At 42.1% G+C, this 26,724-nt stretch overlaps 1 protein-coding gene across 4 annotated transcripts in view; it reads right to left on the bottom strand.

Annotated features, from left to right (window-relative positions):
* Positions 1-26,724, bottom strand: part of PEX14 (peroxisomal biogenesis factor 14) — a 148,394-nt gene that overhangs the window by 27,426 nt on the left and 94,244 nt on the right. For 3 of the 4 annotated variants that reach the window (XM_035307699.3, XM_035307702.3, XM_035307701.3), the window contains one exon: positions 2,577-2,705. The exons of the other annotated variant lie outside the window; for it this stretch is intronic. In XM_035307699.3, the coding sequence (XP_035163590.1) occupies positions 2,577-2,705 (129 nt within the window). The remainder of the gene's footprint in view (positions 1-2,576; positions 2,706-26,724) is intronic. 4 annotated transcript variants of the gene reach the window in all.

Raw genomic sequence — 26,724 nt, 5'->3', positions numbered from 1 at the left:
GTGAAGAGGCAGTCACCCCCGGAGCTGAGAGGAGCGAGGTAACGGTACGAGAAGAACGAAGCTCAATGGTGACAACTAAAAACTTCAGGTATTTAAAATTACCATTACCATTGTTTTTACAGGAGTGTCAAAGCAGGAAGAAGTCTGTCTCTAAGAACATGTATTTTATTTTTAGGGCTGGGAGACTCTTAAAACTATTCCTACCTAAATACCTCAACGGGTAATGAATGCTTTTTCTCAGAGCGATCTGGACAGGAGAATGATTTAAACGGCTGCACTGCCCCTCCCCACCCCATTCTTTTGCCTCTTTCAGAAAGACTAACAGTTTAACCCTTTGTGTCTACGGCAAGTAGGTGAACACATGGCCTACCAACTCTGTGACTGACCAGAACAGTTTGCTCTGAGTCAGAAGTTTCCAAGTAACTGAGAGACCTGTTCGGTATTAAGCCACTGGAGGAAACAGCTGGAATAGAACAGATGTGCATCTTAGAAGATTCTGCACCCCAGCTGCCACTGCCTATCCTCAACAAATCCCATTACATGGCTGGGCCCAGAGACACAACTAAAGAAAAAGTGTGGAGACTCAGCCTTTGGTTAAAAAGAAGCACATAAAGTCAGCTTAGGACCCAAAGCAACTACAATGGACTGGAAAGAATGCTGGCCAGAAAGGATAAAGGAGCCCCAAGCTGACAAGTCGCAGGTGCTAACCCAGTAGCCTGGATACAGGACATGGCTCAGCACTGAAGTTCTGCGCCCTGCAGTGGGTCACCCAGGGAGGAGGGTACTGGCAGACTGACACACTTGAGCACACACTGCCTGGCCTCCCCAACTCAGCCTTGTGTGGACAGCCAGAGGAGGAGGTCTCTAAATAAGCTCTGTAACACAGAGAGCAGATTCCGACCCACTGACTGGCCCTTCAGCAAGTCCGGAGAAGAGAAGGCCCTTCTGGCTCTACCGAGAAGATCGCTCCTGACTGGCTACAGCTGAGCCAGATGAAAGCAGTGCTGAGGTGAGGGAAAGAAGGTAGCTTCAGGCCAGGTGTCGGGGGATCAAAATGAATCTGTCATGTGAAAATATGCCTTTTAAAATCTGCTATCTAACCATTCTTAATAATTTTTTGAAAAAAGAAAACTTCTGAGAATAACAATTAAAATGACAATTGTAGAAAAGGCACTTTGAAAGATAACAGATCCAATGTTGAGTTTCTATTTCTTTTTTTTTTGAGACTAAGTCTCGCTCTATCATCCAGGATGGATGGAGTGCAGTGGCCTGATCTCGGCTCACTGCAACCTCCACCTCCTGAGTTTAAGCAATTCTCCTGCCTCAGTCTCCCGAGGAGCTCTGGGATTATAGGCGCATGCCACCATGCCTGGCAAATTTTTTGTATTTTTAGTAAGAACGGGGTTTTACCATGTTGGCCAGGCTGGTCTTGAACTCCTGACCTCAACTGATCTTCCTGCCTCGGCTTCCCAAAGTGCTGGGATTACAGATGTGAGTCATCGTGCCTGGACTATTTGTTTTTTTGAGACAGAGTTTCACTTTTGTTGCCCAGACTGGAGGGCAGTGACACGATCTCAGCTCACTGCAAGCGATTCTCCGCCTCCTGGGTTCAAGCGATTCTCCTGCCTTAGCCTCTTGAGTGGCTGGGATTATAGGCGCCTGCTACCACACCTGGCTAATTTGTTGTATTTTTAGTAGAGATGGGGTTTCATCATGTTGGCCAGGCTGGTCTCGAACTCCCGATGATCTCAGGTGATCCATCCACCTCAGCCTCCCAAAGTGTAGGGATTATAGGTGTGAGCCACCACACCCAGCCCAGTGCTGAGTTTCATTAAAGAAACAAAATTGAGCTATTTTTCCATAGCTTTGTAGTCAATTTTAGCTTTTTTAAAAGTGATTTCAAGGAGGGTTTCTGGCTGCATTTTGGAGGTATGCATTTATAACTCGCTTTATTCCTATAGTAGCTTTCATTTAAGAGCAACGAAAGAACCCTCATGGGTCATGATCTGTATATTGATAATTAAAAGCAACATTCAAAAAGGACCTTTACGTTTTAACCAGAAATTACCTAACAGACTACTACTACGTGAATGTACAAGGTATAGCCAGGACAAGGGAGGGAGAATTGGAAATGGAGGCTGACCTAAACCTACAAATATTAACTTAAAAAAATAAAATTGGGAGACCGGTTATTGCAGTGAGCAAACAAGAAGGCACCCATGAGTCAGCTGTTCATGTTGCTTTCAGTGAAACAGTAACATTCCAAAGCACCGGGATGAGATGGCAACAGAATCAATAAATAGTCCTACAGGTTTTCTGCCTGTCAACAAAATACCTGAAACAACAATAAAATCATTTACTCTGATCCCTTGCCTCTTCTCAAACCTTTATCACAGGCTTTAAAAAGTTTGTCTAGAAGACCGGGGTGTGTCACATTCCTTGGGAAAAACCCAAGAGCTTTCTGCTGCTCCCGGTTTCTCCCGGTTTGCTAAGTCTGGGAGACACAGAACACTGCTCTTTGGCCAGAGTCCTGAATCCCAATCAAGGTTAAGCAGGAGCTTCAGCGGGTGACTTACTGTATGGCTGAGATATGAGGTGAGGGGGCTGGACAGGAACCACCTGTGTGGCTGGGCCCAAGGACGAAGGCTCGTCAGCAGCAGTGCCGGACTGCTGGAAGGCCATATCAATCTCTTCATCTGTCAGCCCTGGGGAGAAGAGGACATAATCGCAGGTGAGTACCTTTTGCCAGGGTCCATAGCTGCAACAGAATCTTCACTGAGCAAAGACTTTTACAGCCACAGAATGCCTTGCAACCTAGTAAGTTGCCTCCCCGATTTCAAATTCTCCGGAACCTCCCTCAGTTGCAATTTAACCTTAAGCGACAGAATATTAGCCTCAACACGGCTTCCAAATGTGGCTCATTCAATTTCCTTAATTTATCCTTGAGTTTATTGCTGCTTTTGAAGTCGCTCCGTACTGCAATTCTCCATTCTTCCCCCGAAAACAGATACCATCAACTGCAAATGTGGCTCATTTTAATCTGTAATGGTGTTAAAAAAAAGAGGGGAAAAAACCAACAATAATGCATGAAAACAGACAGGGAAACAAAAAACTAATTATTGGGTGAGACGACTAATTAGTCTAGATCGTTTCTGAAGACGGGAATAATTTGCTTTATTTTATGACAAATGCAGAAATAAAAAGAAAAATCAGGACTGACTGTGATTAGTATGAATGGGATATAGAACGTAAAGAAGAAAATAAAACAAGAAAACAGATCAAAACAAGGCCAGGCCCAAACTTTCAGATGATTATTACTCTAGCCTATCATACACTGCCTGCATTGCCTTTGGCTAGCTTTTCTCTTCCCTTTTTTAAATCCTCCCGATACTCTAAACCACACAGTACATGGGACATCAGGAAGTAGCAGGGCGCCATCTGCAGTGGCTATGCCATGTGGAGAGGATTTGCCCACAGAAGAATAAAAGGCAAATGAAAACCCCATGAAGACCACATTTCCAGTGGGCACACAGCTGGGATATTTCCAATGGGTCTTAAGTCAATTTGGGACATTGACTCATGGGAGGAGGAAGAGGGCCCCAACCAACCCGAAGAACAGGAACAAAATGTGACACACGAGTATGAAACCAGTGGTCTCGCGGGGCCAGCTCAGGAAGCAGCCCTGTGTACAGAGATGCCCTAGCTGATGAAAGTGGGAAAAGCAGGTGGGAGGTCACTGCTAGTCTGCAAAAGACCACTCGGCCTGCCCGTGCTGTTCCGGGAATCCCAATATCCAAGCGAGCTGCAACACAGAGCTTTTAAACTAGAGCCAAGAGCTCTTCCACATCTGGTCGGCAGCTCTCCATTAGAGGCCCACAGCATGGTATATTTGCCCCTGGGGGTAGATGAAGTACAAGGAGGTTCTGAGGATCAGCATCTTCAAAAGCATGGTGCCTCATATTCTGTGCCTAGGGGCTAATAGATGGTGTACATTAATGCTTTAAAGCACAGCTCTGCCCTGTACCATACTAGCATGTGAGTTGACTGCAGCCATCCCTCAAACTTTTCATGTCCTACCACAACTGGTCAAAGGAAAATGCCTGAACTCTTCTAAATAGCCCTGGACTCTTTTTTCCCTTCTCTGTGCTGAGAAGCTGAGGACTGCCCCCATTTAAAACTGCAGCTGTTCCCCTCTTTACCCTCTTCACACAGTGGAGCTGGCCAAGGGCAGGCACAGCCACAGCACTGGGAAGTCTGAAGAGCCACCGGATTGCCCCAATAGCATAGTGCCCTCAACAGTATGGTGGGCCTGATGAAAATGCTTCTAGGGTTCACAGCACATCACTTACCAACTTCCAAAGACAAAAACTGAAGTTCGGTAGAGTGGAGCTAGAGAGGGGGTGCTCGATGCAAAGAGACTGCTTAACCCATAATTTCACCTCCCAAGAAGTACAGGGACAGGACACACAGGCAAGCCAGGCAACAACAGAGAACACATCCCACTGAGTTTGTGCCTCTCCGGCTCCAGCCTGCGTAGTGACTGCGGATCGCTCCTACTAAATAGGAAGGGGAAGCCCTTTTGGAGCCCTAGTGGGAAAGACATGGTTTTAACCAGTTCATAATCAGCCATTAGAGAAGAACACAGCATCTGCGATGTCAGCACAGGCTGATGGTCACTGGTACACTACGGAATTTTATAAACCTGGTGGTTCGTGTGCCTTGTCAGCCACTGGCTGCAAATGAGGATAATTTTCCCAAAAGGAGCATTCAGTTGCATTCTCGTTTTCCCTTTTGGCTCTTTCAAATATAAACAAGTACAATAATGTTTAACACTGGGGAAATATACAGTAACTTACAGGCTGTGCTTCGGCCCTGAGAGCCGGTGCTGGTTAAAGGGACAGGACTCCCTGCCTGCAGATCTGCCCTCTGGCCCTGAGCTTTTATGAAACCTATTTTCCTAATAAAACATGTTCCTTGCATTATCTCAGCCAAGCCCACTAGTGAGGCCACAGTTGAAAGGGCATCAGCACTTCCTTCCAAGCTCTTGTTTTTCAGAGACCTTATCATTTTAGACTCAAAATTTATATTGGCTGAAATTCTGATATCCCTGGTTCTCTGGGAGAGTCAGGATTTTGATTTAGTTACAGTAAATGAATCCTTTCTCTCTTTTTTTTTTTTTTGTGCCGGGGAGTGAACCAGGGGCCTCATGCATGCCAACCTTTCTCTTCTTTTAAAAAATAAGCATTTTAACAATCTCACTGGATCATATTCAGAGCCGGGCCATTATCCTGGTCACTGCCCTCATTTAACATATAAGAAACCTGAGGTCCAAGGAGGGTAAAAATGACGCCCCACACCCTACCTGTAGGGAGCTGTGATGCTGAGGAGCACTCAAGGCTCCCCCTCTCCAGCGCAGTGACTTTCCACTACACCAGAGTTACCAAACATCAAATGGCAGACTCAGACTATGTCTTAGGTCTTCAGCCTTGTTAAAAAGCTTTACAGAAGGATTACATTTTCTTCTCCCCACTCCATTCCCTCCCCTGGCACTCTCATCTAGAGGAAGGGGCTGGTGAATATTGTTTTGGGGCTACACTGAAACAACACAGGAACTTAACCCCTGGCTCCTATCTGTAAATGACACCTGGACAACTTTTTGAACAACACAAGAGTGACAAAGGTAGAATGTCCTTGTCTTGTTCTCATTCTAATATTCTAGCCCCAAATCAAATCCAAATGCCTGTCACAGACTTCCCTGAGTGTCATCTTCCTCTGAACATCCCCACCTTAGGCAGAACTGGCCAGCTTCACGACTGTATTTACAGGAGTCAGGTGGTTCATCTGGAACTTAGGGAGACTGAGTGAGAACACCCATCTCTCTCCAGATCACAGCTAGTTATCTACCCAGTCATTGGCTCTTGGTGCTGAGATGACCCTGCCTTCAGGGACAAGGTGCTGCCATGGAGCCAATATAAAACATCGAAGTGCCCTGGCTCCATCTTTCCCACACCTGCCAAGACAAACTGCTGATCTTAGATTGAGACCTTGCAGAATCCAAAAGGTTAAAAGGAATAATAAAGGAAACTGCCAATTGTAAGTGAATTATATTTGGCTCTGAAAGCTGAGGCACAGGCTATATTATAAAAGGCATCTCTTTGCCGTTGTTTACCATCACCCTGACTAATGCAGACCTTTTTTTTGTTTTGTTTTAAATAATCTCATGCAAATTAGACACACACACTTCCTTCCAGTTGATTGCTATCTGCAAGGAATAATCTAACCGCAGAGGGACGGAGCAATGGCTGAGCAGGCAGAGAGCGGGAAGCAAAGGGCTTCACCGTCCTGCAAGCCTCCTCCCTCCTCTATTCATCTGAGTCTCCCTTTAGCTGCTACCTTTGGAAGAATTAGTCCATTTTAATAAAGCCCCAAATGTTCTTTTAGTTGAGGTATCAATATGCATTACCTGATACCACTAGCACTAAGCATTCAGATGTTCTGAATAACTTCCTTTCTGCCACTTGGTGATTTTCAAGAGCTACCAATCCCCAACCCCCAGCCACCCAGTCTACAGCACTGACAATCCAAATCTATTATTGACAGAGAATAACACTAAGAAATTCCCGTTTCTTAGCGTTACTCTCTCCACTCACTAGCTCTAGTGAAAAGGAGGAGAATGGGACAAGGGAGCTTGTCTCAGAGGAGGAGAGGCGAAGAGGTTGTGGGCCAACTCTGAGAGGCAGAGAGGCCACTTCATCTTTTCACACCACAGTGGCCTGATCGGCAAAACTGAGAGCTCACAATTCAAACCAAACTCTCTGAGTGAAGATTCCATGTGCCCAGCGTCGGGGCAGACTTCTTGCTCTCTCAGTTCTCTAGAATCTACTTGCAAAAACTTCCAGGGGAGCTCCCTGGACCAGGAGAAGGCTGCTGCCCTTGTGCAGGGGCTGGGCCAGGCATCTCTTCTCCAGGGTGGGCTTCTCATAAAAGAACAGAGCAAGTGAGCTACATCCTATTGATGAAAAAAAACCCCGGTGTCACTGCTGCAGTGTCTGACCTGCATGGCCGCAGGGCTGCCATCCTTGCCTGCTTTTATCCCCCAGAAGATAAACAAATTTGCTTTCTTTTTCTCAAGGTTTCTGTTCAAATGCAAACAAAACCAGACTGATAGACTTTGTGAGCTGCAGGGTACTAGCTGCGACTGGGATGCCCTAGGGTCCTTTCCCACGACTCAGACCAAACCAGGGACACGGAAGGGCTGTCTTTTCTCTATGGGACAGGCTGTGCAACGGTTTCTCAGGATAAGTAACCTCAGCACTGTCCCCAGTGACCGCTGGGCACTGCCACGGGGCCTGGCCCCGTGCAGGTGAAGCAGAAAGACAGATGACAGAAGACAGCAGTGTTCTCTTCATCTTTCAGGTCAAACAACAACCAGGACAGAAGGGTTAGGAAGAGTTTGAAATAAGCAAGGTAATGAACTCCCGCCAGCGCCTTCCTGCTCAGCCCTAGTTTTATTATAAAAATGTGGCATCTGACTGAAATCACGGGAACAGGGCCAGAGGGCCAGCAGCAGAGGGTGGCAGTCAAGGGCTGGTCACTGGGACCTCTTCCTCCCCGCTCCGCAGCCCCCTCTATTTCTAGGACTAGGGCAATTCATCCGGGACTCATGGACACTGAGCGGGGGTCACCTCTCTCAGAACAACTAAGTTATCTGCCCTGGCACACTCTGGGAGGAGATGAGGCAGAGAAGACAGCTGGCTAAAAATACTCCCCAAATTAAAAGAAAAAATCAACTCTCTCAGAACAGGTTCAGGGAGGGGAAGGGGAAAAGTATTTTTATTTTATGAACATTTTGTTGGAACAGTAGAGTACAGTAAGGACTCTCAGAGCCTCTAAAAGTCGTGGGATGACCTGGAGACCCCTATTTCCCAGTGCCTTGTATAAAATTGAATTTTTTAAACATAAATTACACGTAATGACGACACTGTAAAAACTAACAGTAATGGAAAGCTGTGCTGTATTTCATTAGCCTGTATTATTCCGTGCCACCTGATCCAGCCGGGCCTTGTTTATGAGTTAGTGTGTTAGCAGATGCCGATGGAAGCATTTGCTTCGACCTTGCTCTTCTCATTGGGGCATGAAATTACGACGGCAGCACCTTGATATTACAGCCATAAATACAGTAAACTGCAAATTTAAGCCAACGGCTCCTATTGTCTCTGAACATAAAGCTGATCGGTATTTATTTAAAAGGAGAACAAAAAAAATATTATATATCACCTTGTTTATGGGGCCTCCCCCACCCACTTTCCTATCCCCTCCCCCAGCCCCCCAACCTGTCTAATTCACTTGGTTAAAATATTAAGCAAATAAGCCAAACACTTTTTCCTCCACTGATTAACTATTCCCAAGCAGTGAAAACAGTTTTTGAGAAAACTAGTTCCAAATGTCATTACCCTGAATGAAAGAGTTTTCATAAGAATTGATCTGATGGGGAGTGGGGGTGGGGGGAGCTGGTTCCCATCATCTTAATATTGATATGTAAATTTAAGAACAAGACCTCAGACTCTTCTCTTTCCTTAAATGAGGGAAGTTCAAACAACAGGAGAAAAGTTGCTGATGATGCCCTGAAATGGAATGTCCTCTCGGTATCCTTCTAGAAATCGTTAGGCAGAAACATTATTTCAAAAAGCAGCAAAACACTGCCTCCTGCCACCTAAGGAAAGAAAGAAAGATATCTAACGAAGAAGATAATTCTCAGCTCATCACAGAGAGCTGGGGCACCTTTCATTAAAACTTGCACCAATCCCTCCTTATCCCAGTGAACCATAAAGACAATATACCCTTTAAATACATTAAATGTGGAAGAAAAATAAACACAAAGACAAAAGGACACTGGATATCACCCGGCCATGTCTCCCAGTATAAATCACTGAGTAAAAAAGCCAGTGCAAAATGTATTCATTGCTAGCTGAAAGACTGAGGAAACTGGCAGGCTTGTTCCCCTTGAAGTCTAAAGAGAAGGCAGGTCTGCTTTCCTAATGTCAACAGAAGAGGCAAGAGGGATATAAAAACTCCACCAAGTCCAAGTTTGGAGGTTTCAAAGGGCTAGTGGTGGAAACCGTGGAACAACAGCAGGCGAGCTCAGAAGCCACTAGCAGTGCAACACACAGAAGGCCATGTTTGCAGTGAATTAAATGCGAGTCTGGGGGAGCAGTTTAATTCCAAAGCAGATAGGCTGGGTTCATGGGGTCCAGTGCTCAGCAGTTTCAATGACACAGCCAAATCAACCAAGATCGAAAGTTTCTGTACATTTACTTTTGATAGGTTATTCCACAAGGCAGACGTACTCCCTTGGAGCCCTAAATTATATCAGACACACCAGTCATTGAGCTTAGCTCCTTCCGCATAAGGAGGAAACTTTCCTATAAAATTTATTGAGCTTCTCTGGGGAGTAGTATAACTGGTGAACAAGACAGAAGTGAGCTGCCCCTCTGTGTAACACAAATTGAGATCTCTCATATGAAAGACTGGGAGGGTTTCCAATCAGCATCCATGATGTCTATTTTTAGATCTATATAATCTAAAGGTTTTTTTTTTCTTTTAATCCCTCTCTGCTAAATTAGAAACAAAAACAAAGAGAAGTTATTTTCGATATTTGATCAATTCCAGAGGATTAACAGCAGGACAAATATTGTTGCTGGCTGCCACGGACAGCAGGACTTTCACAACAGGCAGAGAAGTCAGCCCTTCCCACAGTATACTGAGTAAGTCCACGGGAAGAAACTGTGTCCCTAAAGACCCAGGGGATGATAATCAGGAATCTCTGCTACTTAAATGCCAAGTAAGCCAAACGTGTATTTGTGCATGCGTGGAAAAGCCAAACTGATAAACCCTTTTAGTGATACTTAAATCTTGCTCCTGTTTCAGAAGAGGTCAAGAAGGGTGGTTTTTTTTTTTTTTTTTTTTTTTAAGAAGGGTGGTTTTTAAAAAAAGGAATCAACAAGCTGGGCGCAGTGGCTCACCCCTGTGATCCCAGCACTTTGGGAGGCTGAGGCGAGTCATGAGGTCAGGAGATCGAGACCATCCTGGCTAACACGGTGAAACCCTATCTTTACTAAAAATACAAAAAATTAGCTGAACGTGGTGGCTCACACCTGTAGTCCCAGCTACTCAGGGAGCAGAGGCAGGAGAATCACTTGAACCCAAAAGGCAGAGGTTGCGGTGAGCTGAGATAGCACCACTGCACTCCAGCCTGTGTGACAGAGCAAGACTCCATCTCAAAAAAACAAAAGGAATCAACTTGGCTTTGACAACCAAAGAAATTCAGAACTGCATGAAAAACTGGAGTTTATCTGATCTCTCTCCTGTTCTTTTTCTTTTTTTCTTTCTGTTTCATAGATCAGGAAAAAGAAATACCACACAGAGGCATAGGGGCTTGCCCACAGCCCATGTGAGCCCCAGAATTGGATTCCCACACAGGGCTCTCTGTGCTGGGCAGGGGCAGGGGGGTGGGGAGCATGGGCAGCCTGACACATCTGCTGCCCTCTGCCACTTAACACAGTCTGCACATTTTAAATAAGCAAATTCTCAGGATCAACACCCCCAAAAGAAGAAAACCAAAGAGAACATCGGGAGCATGGGGGGTAACTAGGTGAAGGGTACAGAGAAGTCTACACACACACCTACCCTCCCAACCCCTCACACACACACACACACTTGTGTGTATATACCTAAAATAAAAGGATGATAAGAAACTGGTAACTGGTTATATGGGGGACCGGTAGCTGGGGAACAGATACTGAAGAACACTTTTTACTGCATATCCTTATGAATTTTGTTCCATGTGAATAGATTTCTGATTCAAATAGATAAATTAAAGAAAAGAGAAAGTGTGTGGGGAAAACAAACCAACCAGACTTGATCCTTAACAAAATCACTTACAGTGATTAACCCCATTTTCTGGAAGAGAAAAACCAAGACAGGAAAAGACACAGGAGTACCCAAGCCAAGCCCAGGAGTTGGTATGATAACACAAAGACATCCACAATTTCGAACTTCTTGCTTAACCCATTGTGGCTGCGACCACAGCAGCCAAGTACAAGGTACTTGATGGCTTTTTTTTTCAATGTGTTTTTAAAAGGCAGACATCTGTTCTGTTTTGACACATCCTGGCTGCCCAAATGTTTCTTTCAGCTCTAAATATTTGCTTCACCAATGGAAATGTTTCCATCACTGCAACAAAACAAACATTTGCTTTGGGATGAGAGGGCTAGCCATACGCCGTCTCATATGTTCTTTCAAACAGCCTGATTTGGGAAACAACTCCACTATAGGACACAAATCAAGGTGGATATTTTTGTTCCTTTAAGAAAACCTTGTCACAAGAGTTTAGTGCACTAGGGCACATGCTCTAGTCACTCAGCTGGATGCTATAAATGTTCCTTGGGGGTTTCTTCTCCATCTTGAATCTTAAATATGTGATCAGAAGGCCTCTTATTTGGCACTCAGCTTACTTCCTAAAGATTTAAACTACCATGCAGCCATCGGATGTTTCTTCAAGTCCTCACATTAATCTGATAATAATACGTGAAAACATGCTATGTCCTAATAGGTCAATACATAAATTATTTTGTCACCACCTAGTTGTGTAGCTCAAATGAATCTGGTATTGGTTGCTACTGTCAACATTATTAGTATTGAGATAAACATGTAGCACTCAACCAAATCCATAAATATCTGCATGCTAATTCTGCTAGGCAATGTGAGGGTGCTATCTGATTTTCCCTACCTCTTAAATGGGACCCCTTCCTCCCAGTTTCTTATGTTGAATGAGTATTCTCAAAATAACAGCCAAGTGTATTAAACCCAAGTGCAGCAGAGCGTTTTAGTTCTTTACATCTTTCACTCTGTGAGTTCCATGCTAATCCTGTGCAGGCCCACTGAGGAGCACGAGACAAGGTTTGCAGGCTCATGGTTTTGTGGCACCTCCGAGCAGTACCAGAAGTAGGCACTTGATTCTCCCCATTTACAGAGGGGGAGCCTGGGGCTCACAGACCTGAACCAGCCTATCTGAGGTCTCACTGCTGCCGGGTGGAGGGAGGGCTCAGACCCCCGGCCCAGGCTCCTCAGCACTACTCTACACAGCATAGGGTGGCAGAGGTAATATTCCAAATCCCATTCAAGGCAAAAGGTAACACTGACAGCCCTGTCTTCTAGCCTATCATTCAGATGTACTGGCAAAGCTGTTAAGAATGGAGTTTTTCAAATTAAAAACTGCTTTTAAACATGAGGATGCCCAATGCCAGTGAGGGTGCCATGGAAGAACAAACTGAGAAACACTGGAAGACACTTCCGCACTCTATTCCAAGAGTTTTAAAAATGTTAATACCTTTGACTCAATCATTTTGCGTCTAAGAAATAATACAATAATGTGGTAAAAGACTTATATATAAAGAGAGTTCAGGCCGGGTGTGGTGGCTCAAGCCTGTAATCCCAGCACTTTGGGAGGCCAAGGCGGGTGGATCACGAGGTCAAGAGATTGAGACCATCCTGGTCAAAGAGGTGAAACCCCGTCTCTGCTAAAAATACAAATAATTAGCTGGGCATGGTGTCGCATGCCTGTAATCCCAGCTATTCAGGAGGCTGAGGCAGGAGAATTGCCTGAACCCAGGAGGCGGAGGTTGCGGTGAGCCAAGATCGCCCCATTGCACTCCAGCCTGGGTAACAAGAGCAAAACTCCATTTCAAAAAAAAAAAGACAGTTCATTAGCCAGGTGCAGTGGCTCACACCTGTAATCCCAACACTTTGGGAGGTTGAGGTGGGCAGATTGTTTGAGCCCAGGAGTTTGAGACCAGACTGGGCAACATAGTGAGACCCCTGTTTCTACAAAAAAAAAAAACAAAAAAAAAAACACTACAAAAATTAACTGGGCATGATGATGCACACCTGTAGTGCCAGCTACTTGGGGGGCTGAGATGGGGATTGCTTGAGCCCAGGAGGTTGAAGCTTGAATTCAACTTATACTTGCTCAGAAGGGGAAAGCGAGGGAAATTACACTACATTGGTGGAGACAGGTTCACCACTTCACTCCACAAGTGCTGGATCTTCCAGCGAGCACAAGACAGGAGGCCTGAACTCGCTGTGCCCTCATCACCTCATTCCCACACACCCTTGCAGTCTGAGCACCATGTCACAGGCTATTTTCTCCCACGGAGCTTGGCCCTCATATGCAACGCAGACCGTGTCGCCTGGTGTTAAACCAAAGATCTGTTTTAGTGTGAAGGAAAATGTGGGTTCCATTGGACTTACTGAGAGAACACTTTTCTAAGGGTTTTTTTTTTTTTTTTTTTGAGACGGAGTTTCACTCGTTACCCAGGCTGGAGTGCAATGGCGCGATCTCGGCTCACCGCAACCTCCGCCTCCTGGGTTCAGGCAATTCTCCTGCCTCAGCCTCCTGAGTAGCTGGGATTACAGGCACGCGCCACCGTGCCCAGCTAATTTTTTTGTACTTTTAGTAGAGACGGGGTTTCACCATGTTGACCAAGATAGTCTCGATCTCTTGACCTCGTGATCCATCCGCCTCGGCCTCCCAAAGTGCTAGGATTACAGGCTTGAGCCACCGCGCCCGGCCTCTAAGGGATTTTTAACAATTACTTTTAAAATTAATATTTAAAAGATATATTTGCATTCATAAAATTCTGAAGATATAAAAGGGTATACAGTAGCCCACCCTTATCTGTGGGGGATTCATTCCAAGACACTCAGTGAATGCCTAAAACCACAGATAATACAAAATTCTATACACTCTATGCAAATCTTTTTTTTTTTCCACAATTTCAGGGATAGACTTGTTCTTACTATAGATTTTAGCAACCTCAGCATATTATTTTTTTTCTTTCCTTATTAAGTCAAGAGCTTTCTCCATTTCACTTAAAGGAAGCACTTCACGGCTTCTCTTTGACATATCTGAATATCCAGCATCGCTGCTCTTGCACGTGGGGCCATTATTAAGTAACGCAGGGCTTACTTGAACACAAGTACTTGGATACCATGACCACAGATCCAATCACCTCGAGGGCTACTAAGTGACTGCCAGGTGGAGGTGTCCACAGCATGGATAAGCTGGACAGAGGGATGATCCACATCCCAGGCAGGACAGCATGAGATTTGATCAAGCTACTCAGAATGGCACATACTTTAAAACTATGAATCATTTATTTATCTCTGGAATTTTCCATTGAAATATTTTTGGACTTTGGTTGACCTTAGATACTTGAAACCATGAGAGGCAGAACTATGGATACAGGGAGACTGCCTTATCATGAAAAGCCAGTCTCCTTCCCACACCTGCCACCCTGTTACATCCTCCAGGGACAACGATTGCTAAAGTTTCTTATGTAAAAAGCATATATGTAGCTGGGCACAGTGGTGGACACCTATAATCCCAGCTACTTGGGAGGATGAGGCGAGAGGATTGCTTGAGTCCAGGAGTTCAAATCTAGGCAACATAGTGAGACTCCATCTCTAGAAAAAAAAACAAAACAAAAAAAGCATATATGTGTGTACATATATGTGTACATCTGTATGTATATTTTTATACAAATGATAGCATTCTATACATACTGTTCTAAAATCTTACTATTTTTAATTAAGTTATCCTGGAGAACACTCTATATTAGTATCTACAGAGCTCTCTCATTCTATTTAATGGCTATATGGTTGGTATGGATGTACTATAATTTATTTAACATCCCCTATTGAACATTTACTGCTACAAACAAAGCCATAATAAAGGACCTTGAATATACCACTTGTACATATGTAACTCTAACCCTAGGAATAGACTCAGGTGTGTGCAGTTTTAATTTTAATAAGGCCTGTCAACTCTTCCTTCTAGGCTGTTTCCACTCACAATCCCTATCAAGCATTTTATCTTTGCCATTCTTAAAGGTTAGAAAAAGGTCTCATTATAGGTTTTTTTTTTTTTTTTGAGACAGAGTCTCACTCTGTCACCCAGGCTGGTTGCAACCTCCGCCTCCCAGGTTCGAGCGATTCTCGTGCCTAAGCCTACCAAGAAGCTGGGATTACAGGTGTGTGCCACCAGCCCTGCTAATTTTTGTATTTTTGTAGAGACAGGGTTTCACCATGTTGGTCAGGCTGTTCTTGAACTCCTGGCCTCACGTGATCCATCTGCCTCAGCCTCCCAAAGTGCTGGGATTACAGGCATGAGCCACCACGCACAGCCTCATTATAATTTTAAGTAAACTTTTGCTGGCATTTAATATATACAGAAGAGCATGCACATTTTAAGTGTACGGCTTAATGAATTTCCCCATAGTGAAAAGACTTATGTAACTACCACCCAGATCAAAAAATAGAGTAACAGCCTCTAGCACTATCCCTCATGTCTCCTCCCAGGCACCATCTAACTTCTAATACCACAGATTCAGTTTGCTTGCTTTTGAATTTTATACATGTGGGATAATACAGAACGGATTATTTGATAAAGGGCTCCTTTTGTTCAACATTATGCTTGCAAGAGTCATCCTTGTTGCTATACATAGCCACAGTTCATTCAAATTGTTGTATTGTATTCTTATACAGTAAAAGAATGTATCTATTTCCAGTTTTGGACAATCTATGAATAATGCTGCTACCAACATTCTTATATATTTTTTTTTTTGAGGGGAAATGCTCAATTATAGAATGCACATCTTCTCAGCTTTAACAGATACTGCCAACAATGTCCAAAATGGTCACAGCAATTCACACTCCCACCAGCAGAGTAAGAGAGTTCTAGCTGTCCCACATCCGACAGCAAAGTTCTGTCTTTTCAATTTTAGTTATTCTGGTGGGTGTGAAGGATATCACATTCTGATTTCAATTTGCATTTCTCGGCTGGGCACAGTGGCTCACACCTGTTATCTCAGCACTTTGGGAGGCCGATGTGGGCAAATCATGAGGTCAAGAGATCGAGACCATCCTGGCCAACATGGTGAAACCCCGTCTCTACTAAAAATACAAAAATTAGCTGGGTGTGGTGGCACATGCCTGTAGTCTCAGCTACTCAGGAGGCTGAGGCAGGAGAATGGCTTGAACCCAGAAGGCAGAGGTTGCAGTGAGCGAGATCCCACCACTGCATTCCAACTTGGCGACAAAGTGAGACTCCATCTCAAAAAAAGAAAACTGCATTTCTCCGACAACTAATGAGCCTGAACATTCTTTGTTCACCATCTTCATTGAGTAGAGGTTCTATGTAATAAGGCAAGTTTGTTTATTGTGTTGTTAGAATCTTGATTGCTTTGTCTGTTTGTACCATGAAACATTGAGAAAGAAGTTTTGAAACGTCCCATTATGATAGATTTGTCTAGTTCTCCTTTCAGATCTGTCCAATTTTGCTTTCCGTATATTGAAGCTATGTTTATTAGGTGTGTAAGTATTTTGAAATGTTCCTCTTGTTGGTGATTGACCATTTTATCATTCTGAAATTTCTCTCTTTATCTCTGACTCTACTTTTTTCTTTTTTTGAGACAGAGTCTCACTCTGTCGCCCAGGCTAGAGTGCAATGGCATGATCTCAGTTCACTGCATCCTCCGCCCCCCAGGTTCAAGCGATTCTCCTGCCTCAGACTCCCAGGTAGCTGGGATTACAGGCATGCACCACTGCACCTGGCTAATTTTTGTATTTTTAGTAGAGATGGGGTTTCGCCATGAACTCCTGACCTCAGGTGATCTGTCCACCTTGGCCTCCCAAACTGCTGGGATTACAGCTGTGAGCCACCACGCCCGGCCTTCTGACTCTACTTTTAAGATCCCCTTCTCTGGTATTAGTACCAAATTTTTTTTTGCTTAGTGTTTGCATGGTCTATCTTTTTCCATCACTTGACATTTAGTCCTTACATATCTTTATAGGTGTGCCTGATGCAAGCAGCATTGAGTCTTTTAAATCTAATCTTGACCAACTGCTTTTAATGGCGTATTTACTCCATTTACATTTAATGTAAATGCTGAAATTTGGGGGTTTATATCTTTCATATTACAATTTGTTTTCCTTTGACCTGTTTAGCACTTTCTTTTCTCTCCTGTCTTCTTTTTAATTCAGTTTTTCCTTCTATTACCTTGCAGTCAAGGTGGTTTCTGATGGATTTCTCTACTGTAAAGTTACTATCTTTTCTTACGGAGTTAATAAATGGCTTGGAAAAGACACTTTGCTCTTTCTTTTCAAACTTTCATCTTCTCATTTTAGCACCCCAATGGAACTTGTCTGCAACAATAATTACTGGATGTTTGCCTACTGGGAGATCCTCAATTAGGAGCGAAAGGGGTCCTGAGACTAAAACAATTGTAAACCAGTACCCTAGACATCACAATACATCCTTTACTTACTAAAGTATGATATAAATAAAACGGTGACAGAAATGTTACCGTTCCCCCAAAGATCCTCACACACATAACACTTTCCCTCCACTCATCCTTTCATATACTGGCATGTATTTCAATTATAATGCATGTTAAAATCCACAGGAAAGACATTCTTATTTTACACAGTCAATATTCACTGATATGTGTCCTTCTGTTCGTTCTTCATTCCTTCCTGCTTTTCTGTGTTTCCATGTAAGATCATTTTCTCTCTGCTTGAAAACTCCTTTAGTGTTCTTTCAGTACAATATGCTAGTGATGAATTTTCTCTTTTTGTTTGCCTGGAAATGCCTGTATTTTCCTTCACTTTTTAAAGATGTTCTTTTATGAAATAATTTCTGACTTATGGAAAAGCTGCTGAAAGCATAGTACAAAGAATTCTCATATATCTTTCACCCAGGTTCTTTAAATGTTAAATTCATCACATTTGCTTTATTATTCTCTATTAATCTGTCTATGTGATTATTTTCCCTGAACTGTTTGAGACTAAGTCACAGACATCACACCCTACCCCTTAAATATTTCAGTATGCATGTCTTGATTTGGGGTGCTTATATATAATCACAGAATAATTATCAAAATCAAGATGTTAACAATGTTAAATTTGTATCTGTAGCTCAGATCTTTCCTCTGAACTTGATTCATAATATCCCTCTACCCACGTATATCTCCACTTGGATATCTGGTGTCTAATACTGAACTCCTAATCCTGCCCCAAGCACACTGCTCTATTCCTAGTTAATGATGACTCCAAACTTCTAGTCACACAAGGCCAAAAACCTTGGGGTCATCCTTAATGTCTACGCCTCTGATCCAACAAATCAGGCTTTTCTGTTGGATTTACTTCCAAAAAATATCGAGGAAATCTGAGGATGTCTTAACACTAGACTAGTCTCCCAGCTTCCACCATGGTGATCCTATTAAATCTTACATCAGATGGTCTCACTCCTCGCTTAAAACACTGATGATTTTCCATTTAACTCAAAGGAAAACTAAAGTCCTCACCAAGATCAATGCTGCCCTATACAACCTCACTTCCTGTTAACGCTGTGACCTTGTCTCTCACTACTACCCACCTGCCCCACTGTTCTTGTTCCTAAAATCTGCCAGGCACACTTCCTCCTCAGGCTTTTGTATGGGTCATTCCCTTTTCCTGAAACTCTTTCTACTCTGAAATCCGCATGTTTTGCTTCCTCGTTTTCTTCAAGTTTTTTCTCAAAATGTTCTTAGAGGGGCTTTTCCAAACCATCCCATTTAAAATTGAAAATTCTTAGAAGCATCCTCTATTGCTCTTACTCTACTTATGTTTATATTTTATTCTATTCATCGCCTTCTTCTTCCCACTCCACCATTATATTTGGGGTTATTTTATTCACTGCTCTGTTCCTAGTATCTAAAACACCTATGTTCTCCTCCCACCTAGTAGGTATTCAATAAAAAGCCAGGCATGGTGATTCACACCTGTAGTCTCAGCACTTTGGGAGGCTGAAGTGGGAGGATCACTTGAGTACAGGAGTTCAAGACCAGGCTGGACAACATACTGCAACCCCACCTTAAAAAAAAATAGCTGGGTGCAATGGTGTATACTTGTAGTCCCAGCTACTAGGGAAGCTGAAGCAGGAAGACTCCTTGAGCCCAGGAGGTCAAGGCTGCAGTGAGCCATGATTGCCCCTCTGCACTCCACCATGGATGACAGAGCAAGATTCTATCTCAAAAGGGGAAAAAAAACTGTAGAAAGAATAAATAAACAGAGACCCCAATATGTAAAACAGAAAAAAGTAATGTTCAGCTTTTAGGAGGTCCAGTGGGGCATGGAGAAAAATCAGAATCCCATCTTCTTGATTCCCTCTTTCTCCCTCAAATATCTCTCAGAGTCTCCAGGGATCTCCAGAGATAAGCATAAAAACTGTTACCAGACTGAGCGAGGTGGCTCAGGTCTATAATCCCAGCACTTTGGGATGCTGAGGCAGGTGGATCACTGGAAGTTAAGGAGTTCAAGACCAGTCTGGCCAACAGAGTGAAACCCCCATCTCTACTAAAAATATAGAAATTAGCCAGGTGTGGTGGCAGGCATCTTTAATCCCAGCTACTCAGGAGACTGAGGCAGGAGAATCGCTTGAATCCAGGAGGCGGAGGTTGCAGTGAGCCAAGATCATACTATTGCACTCCAGTCTGGGCAACAGAGTGAGACTGCATCCCAAAAAACAAAACTAAACTAAATACCTGTTACCATATATTCACCCTGTACTAAAGCAAACTAGTTTACTCCTCAGCCCCTGATATGCCTTATACTCTGGAGAGTCAGGCATCAGTCTTCTACCGCTGATGTTCCAGCCATCAGAGCAGCTCCTTCTCAACACACTCAGAGCCTGACAGTTGCTCCGGGTTATCACTTCCATCACCAAAGCTCTCTCTGATCACCCTAGGTGGAAGTACTTTTCTACAGCAATTACTCTCTATATAATACTCCTCTGGTTGCCAAACATAGATGCCTAGGTAACCTTGCTTTTATCTTACATGGTTTTCAGAGGATTTTAATGTTGTTGAACTTTTAGTTTCTGCCGTATTCATTACTGTATCCCCAAAACCTAAAATACTGATCAACCCACAGTGGGCATTCACCAAATAATTGTTCAATGTGTGAATAAAGCATACTGGTGCTTAATGGATTGCAGATTTTCAATAGCTGTTAAGATATATTCGTAGCACTTGGTGATAATCCCTTTTTCTCCCTCTTAAAAAAAAAGTTATTTATCCTAAAATTCATTATCACTGTCATCAGTAACATTTAACATTATTCTTGGGGTTTCATCCTATGTAATAAGGCAGGAAATAAAATTAAAATATCTAAGAATTAGAAACAAGTTCACAAAATAATCAACTGATCATATACCTATAAAATTTTATTTAATCATAAGAAAGTTGAGTGGGGTGGCAAGATATAGAATATACATAAAATTTAAAAATCAGTAGTACTCCTATGTACCAGCAATAATTAAAAAATAAAATGAAGAGAAACTCCTTTCATAGTAGCCATGAGAAATATAAAATTACTATAGTCTTATAGAACGTTAGATCAATATAAAGAAATGTTGCAGAGAGATAAAAAAAGACAAATGAAAAAGCCTTTTCAAATTAATTTATAAGTTTGACACAGTTTCAATAAAAATCCCAATTATTTTAAATTATCTCAGATGTTCCTCAAGCTTATCTGGGAGAATATACAACAAATAACAAGAATTGGCCGGGTGCAGTGGCTCATGCTTATAATCCCAGCACTTCAGGAGGCCAAGGCAGTGGATCACCCGAGGTCAGCAGTGTGAGACCAGCTTGGCCAACATGGTGAAACCCCATCTCTACTAAAAATACAAAAATTAACCAGGTGTGGTGGTGGGCACCTCTAATCCTAGCTATTTGGAAGGCTGAGACAGGAGAATCACTTGAAACTGGGAGGTAGAGGTTGCAGTGAGCCCAGATCACGCCACCACACTCCAGCCTGGGCTACAGAGTGAGACTCCATCCCCCCTCAAAAAAAAAGAATAACAAGCATTTTTGTAACACCAAGGTCAGAGGCAACAAGGAAGTTATCCTATATGGTCTAAAAAGGGAAAGCATAAATAATCCACCCTGTTTCTCTTATCAACAAGAAATAACCACAAAAATGGGCAAAAAGCAGCCCTCTGTCTATGGAGGAGCCATTCTTTTATTCCTTTACTTTCTTAATAAACTTGCTTCCACTTTGCACTGTGTACTCACGTTAATTCTTTCTTGTGTGAGATCCAAGAACCCTCTCTTGGGGTCTGGATCGGGACCCCATTACTAACGTATTTCTCTTTCTTGAAACAGTATTATCTTCTCTTCAATGGGAAGATTTCACACTGGATATTTATTAAATGCATGTCTACTGGTGACAATTTATCTCAGCTTTTATCTTATGATGTCTTTATTTTTCCTACATGGATATTTACACTGTATAGAGAATTCTAGGTTAAGCGTCTTTTTTCTTTCGCCATTTTGAATATGTCATTCCATTGTCCAGTGCGCTACACTGTCTCTGATTATGAGTCAGCCATAATTCTGATCTTTGTTCGCTTTTTATTTATTATTTTATTTTTATTTTTTGAGATCGAGTCTCACTCTATCACCAGGCACGATCTCTGCTCACTGCAACCTCCGCCTCCCAGGTTAAAGTGATTCTCCTGCCTCAGTCTCCCAAGTAGCTGGGACTACAGGAGCGTGCCACCATGCCCGGCTAATTTTTTTGTATTTTTAATAGAGACAGGGTTTCACCATGTTGACCAGGATGGTCTCCATCTCTTGACCTCGTTATCTCCCAAAGTGCTGGGATTACAGGTGTGAGCCACCACACCCCGCCCCGTTTTCTTTATTTTTAATATTCAGCAGTTTCACTAGGATACACCTCGATGTAATTTGCTTTGCATTTGCATTTACCCTACTTGTCACTGGCCACACTTCCTGGGCTGCTGTTTGAGTGGGGTTACTTTAATCAAAATTGGAAATTTCCAAGCCAACATTTCTTCAAATACTTTTCTGCCTCATTTCTTCTCTCCTTTTGGAGAGTACAGCAGTCACCCTATGTTAGACAGTTTGATTTTTGTCCTGCAGGTCATTAAGGCTCTGCTCCTATTTTTAATTCCAGCTATTTTTTCTCTACATACTTCAATTTGGATGATTTCTGCTTACCTCTTGTCAAGTTCACTGATCCTTCTGTTGTGCCCCATCTGCTGTGCCTCTCATCCAGGGAAACTTCAGTGTCAGGTTTTGTGTTTTCCAGTTCTAAGATTTATATTTGGTTCTTTTTTACAACTTCCTTATCTCCACTGCAACTCCTCATCTCTACCCTCTCACCCATTTTTTTCATGTGAAATATTTTAACATATTTTTTCATAAAGTTCTAGGTCATCTGTAAATCTGTTTCTATTAACTGACTTTTCATTTCAGTAAGGTTTACAGGGTCCTGTTTCTTCCCGTGGCTAGTAATTTTAAATTTTATACTGGATGTTGAAGGTGATAGTTTGCAGAGGCTCTGGATTCTGTTTTCTTTTGCAGAATTAAGTTTATTCCAGTAGGCAGTTAAATCACTGGCAGATCTGATGTAGGCTCAATTTTATGCTTTATTTCTGTTTTGCCCTTAGTCCCAGGGAAAATGCCATAGTCCTGGGAGGAAGTATTTGCGACTAAGGGGTAGCCCTTCTGGGATTTCAAAGCAAAGTCCAAGGTGTCTATCAAATCTCCTCTAACTTGACAAGACTCCAACTCCAAATTCTCTCTCTCCCAGCAGTAGGCAGTAGCAGGCAGCTACTGAAATATGTGCTGGAATCTGTGACACTTCATCTATGCATGGGCAGTTCGGCAGTTAGTCTAGCATGTGAGAGGTGTTTATATGCAGAGTTTGGGATGATCCCCTGTATGGTTCTCTTTCTAGGATTGCCATCTTCAATTTCCAGACACGCTGACAGTCTCAAAATCCATCTCCCAATTCCTCAAACCAATATGACACAGCTTTCTGCTTGAGCTCTATTTGCTAGCACCTGGTAGACTGGAGAGTGCATCAAGGAGAAAGCCTTATAAAGGTAGCTCCCCTGGATGGGGGTTTTTCTTTCAAGAATTACATTCACTTCATTTTCTGCTTGCTTTTAGTAGCTCCCCAGTACCTACAAACTATGTTTTTAAAATACTGTGTCCAAAATTTATTTTTGTTATTGATGGGAGTATTATTCTGATACAAGCTACTCTATCATTACTGAAAGCCAAGAACTCTCGGAATTTTTTTTTTTTTTTTTTAAGACAGAGTATAACTCTGTCACGCAGGCTAGAATACAGTGGTACAATCTTGGCTCACTGAAACCTCTGCCTCCTGGGTTCAAGCAATTCTCCTGCCTCCACCTCCCAAGTAGCTGGGATTATATCCACACGCCACCAAGCCCAGCTAATTTTTGTACTATTAGTAGAGATGGGGTTTTGCCATGTTGGCCAGGCTGGTCTTGAACTCCTGATCTCAAGTGATCTGACTGCCTTGGCCTCCCAAAGTGCTGGATTATAAGCATGGGCCACCATGCTTGGCCTCAGAATGTTTTTTAAAGAGAAGAATAATGAAGTGAGCCTTATTCTTGTACATATTATAACTGATAATAAAGATACTGTAATTAGGCCAGGCATGGTGGCTCACCCCTGTAATCCCAACACTTTAGAAGGCCGAAGCAGGTGGATCACCTGAGGTCAGGAGTTCAAGACCAGCCTGGCCAACACGGTGAAGCCCTCCTCTACTAAAAATACAAAAATTAGCCAAGCATGGTGGCAACTGTCATCCCAGCTACCTGGGAGGCTGATGCAGGAGAATCACCTGAATCTGGGAGGCAGAGGTTGCAAAGAGCTGAGATCTCACCACTGCACTCCAGCTTGGGCGACAAGAGCGAAATTCCATCTCAAAAAAAAGATACAGCAATTAAAACATTGTGGCATTTGTGTAAGAGTGTATAGGTCAATAAAAACAGAGCAGATATCCCTGAAAGAGACCTTGTTATGTATTAAAATTTAATATATAATAGAGGAAGCATACTAAACAACTAGAGAGAGAAATGATTTATTTATTTGAAGGATAGTCAGGAAAAAAGTAATGTTTGAAAGGAGCTTCACTTCACACCATTTCACAAATTTCAGGATTAAAGGGCTAAATATAAAAACATAAACCATAAAAACTAAAATGAAATGTGGGTGAATAGTGAGCATCACTGGTTCAGTGTTTACGGACAAACTATTTCATCTCTTTCCTTAGTTTCTCTCTCGATTGCAAGAAGATAATAAAAAATACTTACCTTGTAGGGTTTTTGTGATTAAATAAGGGACTTAGCTTATTGCCTGACACATAACCAGCCCTCAATAAATGTTAGCGGTTACTGTAATTATTATTATTTAATAATTATGGGGATGGAATCTCTTACCATAAAAATAATAGAGGAGATATCAGAAGATTGATAGATCTGATTATGTGAAAATAATCACTTTTATATATTAAAAAACATAAAAGACAAGGAACAGTGGGGAAAATGTTTTCAAACATGGCAAAGAATTAATATTTTTAATATATAAAGGATATTTAAAAATCAATAAGTAAAGCACTAATATCCCAGTAGAAAATGGGAGGGAAGAAGGACTGAATAAACATTTCTGAGATAAACGTATTTTAAAAGTTCAACTGTTACTAAACAGATACAAATGAAAACAATATGAAAAAGCTGTTTTGCTGCTATTTTCTCATTTTTCAGTGATCATACTCAAACAGCATATTGAGACAGGTACTCTCATCCCCTGGAGAAAGAACTACTACTATGCCCTATTCGGAAAACTATCACTGTGTGCCCAGAGTGTAAAATGATCACATGCTATGAGTCAACACTTCCACATTTCAGGAATCCATTTTGAGAAAATATCAGACAATGCTATTCACCATTTTTTTTCTAATTCCTTTAACAAAAAACGAAAGAAAGAAAGAAAGAAAGAAAGAAAGAAAGAAAGAAAGAAAGAAAGAAAGAAAGAAGTACTCATCTCAAGAAGCTAGAAGAATATCAGAAAAATCCAAACAAAGTAGATGAAAGGAATTCTGCGGAAGAGTGTTTTAAATTTTCCAAATGGCCAAAGTTTTTTGCAGGGCTTCTTATTGTAAATTTTAGTTTTATTTCTATGTGGTCAGAGAAAGAGGGGCTACGTGATTTCTGCCCTTTGGACTTTATTAGAATTTTTTTTTGTGGCTAATTAACAACTTTTTATAAATGTACCATGGGTGCTGAAAAATTTAATATTCCCTATTTTACGTGTATAAAATGGCATTTATTTATGTATATAACAAGTTTATTATCTAATTATTTCATATTCTCATTTATTTTTTGCCTGTGATTAAATTCTAAAGTATGTTAATATCTTCAACTATGTAGTTTTACATTCTTCTATATTTCTTTTTTTTTTTGGAGATGGAATTTTACTCTTGTTACCCAGGCTGGAGTGCAGTGGTATGATCTCAGCTCACTGCAACCTCTGCCTCCTGGGTTCAAGTGATTCTCCTGCCTCAGGCCTCCCGAGTAGCTGAGATTACAGGTGCCTGCCACGCTTGGCTAATAGTTTTGTATTTTTAGTAGAGGCAGGATTTCATTATGCTGGCCAGGTTGGTCTCCAACTCCCAACCTCAAGTGATCCACCATCCTCAGCCTCCCAAAAGTGCAGGGATTACAGGCATGAGCCACCATGCCGGGCCTAAATTGTTCTATATTTCTAATAGCTTTCATTTCATATACTTTGAGAGAATGTTTTTAAGTGCATCAAGTTACATGATTATTATATCTTCTAGGTACATCGAACTTTGCAATGGTACAAACTGACACCGCATTCATTTTAATATTTTAACCTTGAATTTCTAATCAGCCTAATATTAATATTGTAAAATCTGTTTCCTTTTGTGTTTTCTTCTTCTTCTTTTTTTTTTTTTTAAGAGAGAGATTCCTGCTCTGTTCCCTAGGAGTGCAGCTCAAGCTATTCTCCCACCTCAGACTCGTGAACAGCTGGGACTACAAGTGCTCACCACCATGCCTGGTTCATCTTTTATGAATTTTTTTGTTGAGATGGGGGTCTCACTACATTGTCCAGCCTGGTCTCAAACCCCTAGCTTCAAGCCATCCTCCCACCTCAGCCCCCTAAGCTCTGGGATCACTAGTGTAAGCCACCACACCTGGCCAATTCTGTTTATTTTGATTTGCACTTGCTCACTGTACCCAGCCCATCCCTTATTTTCAACTTTCCTGTGTTGTTTTATTTTAGCTATGTCTCTTCATTACTCATAAAACTGGCCTCTGTTTTTTCTTTAGGTTTTACTGAGTTTGAGATCTGTCCTTTAATAGGGGATTTCCTAAATCCCATGATTATGTATTGTGTTTACCACTTCCTGTTTTTTTTCTCTCCTAACCTTTGCTAATCATCTTTTCGTCTCCTTGAATGTAATTTGCAATTTCTAAGTCCTATTCTCTTCTAGTCTAATAAGGAGTATCTCTAATTTTTAAAAGCTGGGAGAATATACATGGTTAAATATGCAAAATCACACTAATCTTAAGCACAAAGCTTGAAGAAATTGTACATGTGCATATACTTGTGTAAAAACCACTCCTATGGAGATTCAGAACATCTCCCAGTACTCCATAAGGTGTCTACACCCTCCTCCAGAGGGGCCACTGTAACAGATCATCAGCATTCATTTTGCCTGTCCTTGAACTTCATAAACATATATGCATTCTTTTATATC

Source organism: Callithrix jacchus, chromosome 7 (assembly GCF_049354715.1).
Source record: "Callithrix jacchus isolate 240 chromosome 7, calJac240_pri, whole genome shotgun sequence".
In the NCBI taxonomy this organism is placed as follows: domain Eukaryota; kingdom Metazoa; phylum Chordata; class Mammalia; order Primates; family Cebidae; genus Callithrix; species Callithrix jacchus.
The sequence above is the reverse complement of the archived record's forward strand: the minus strand, read 5'-3'. Positions and strand labels throughout refer to the sequence as shown.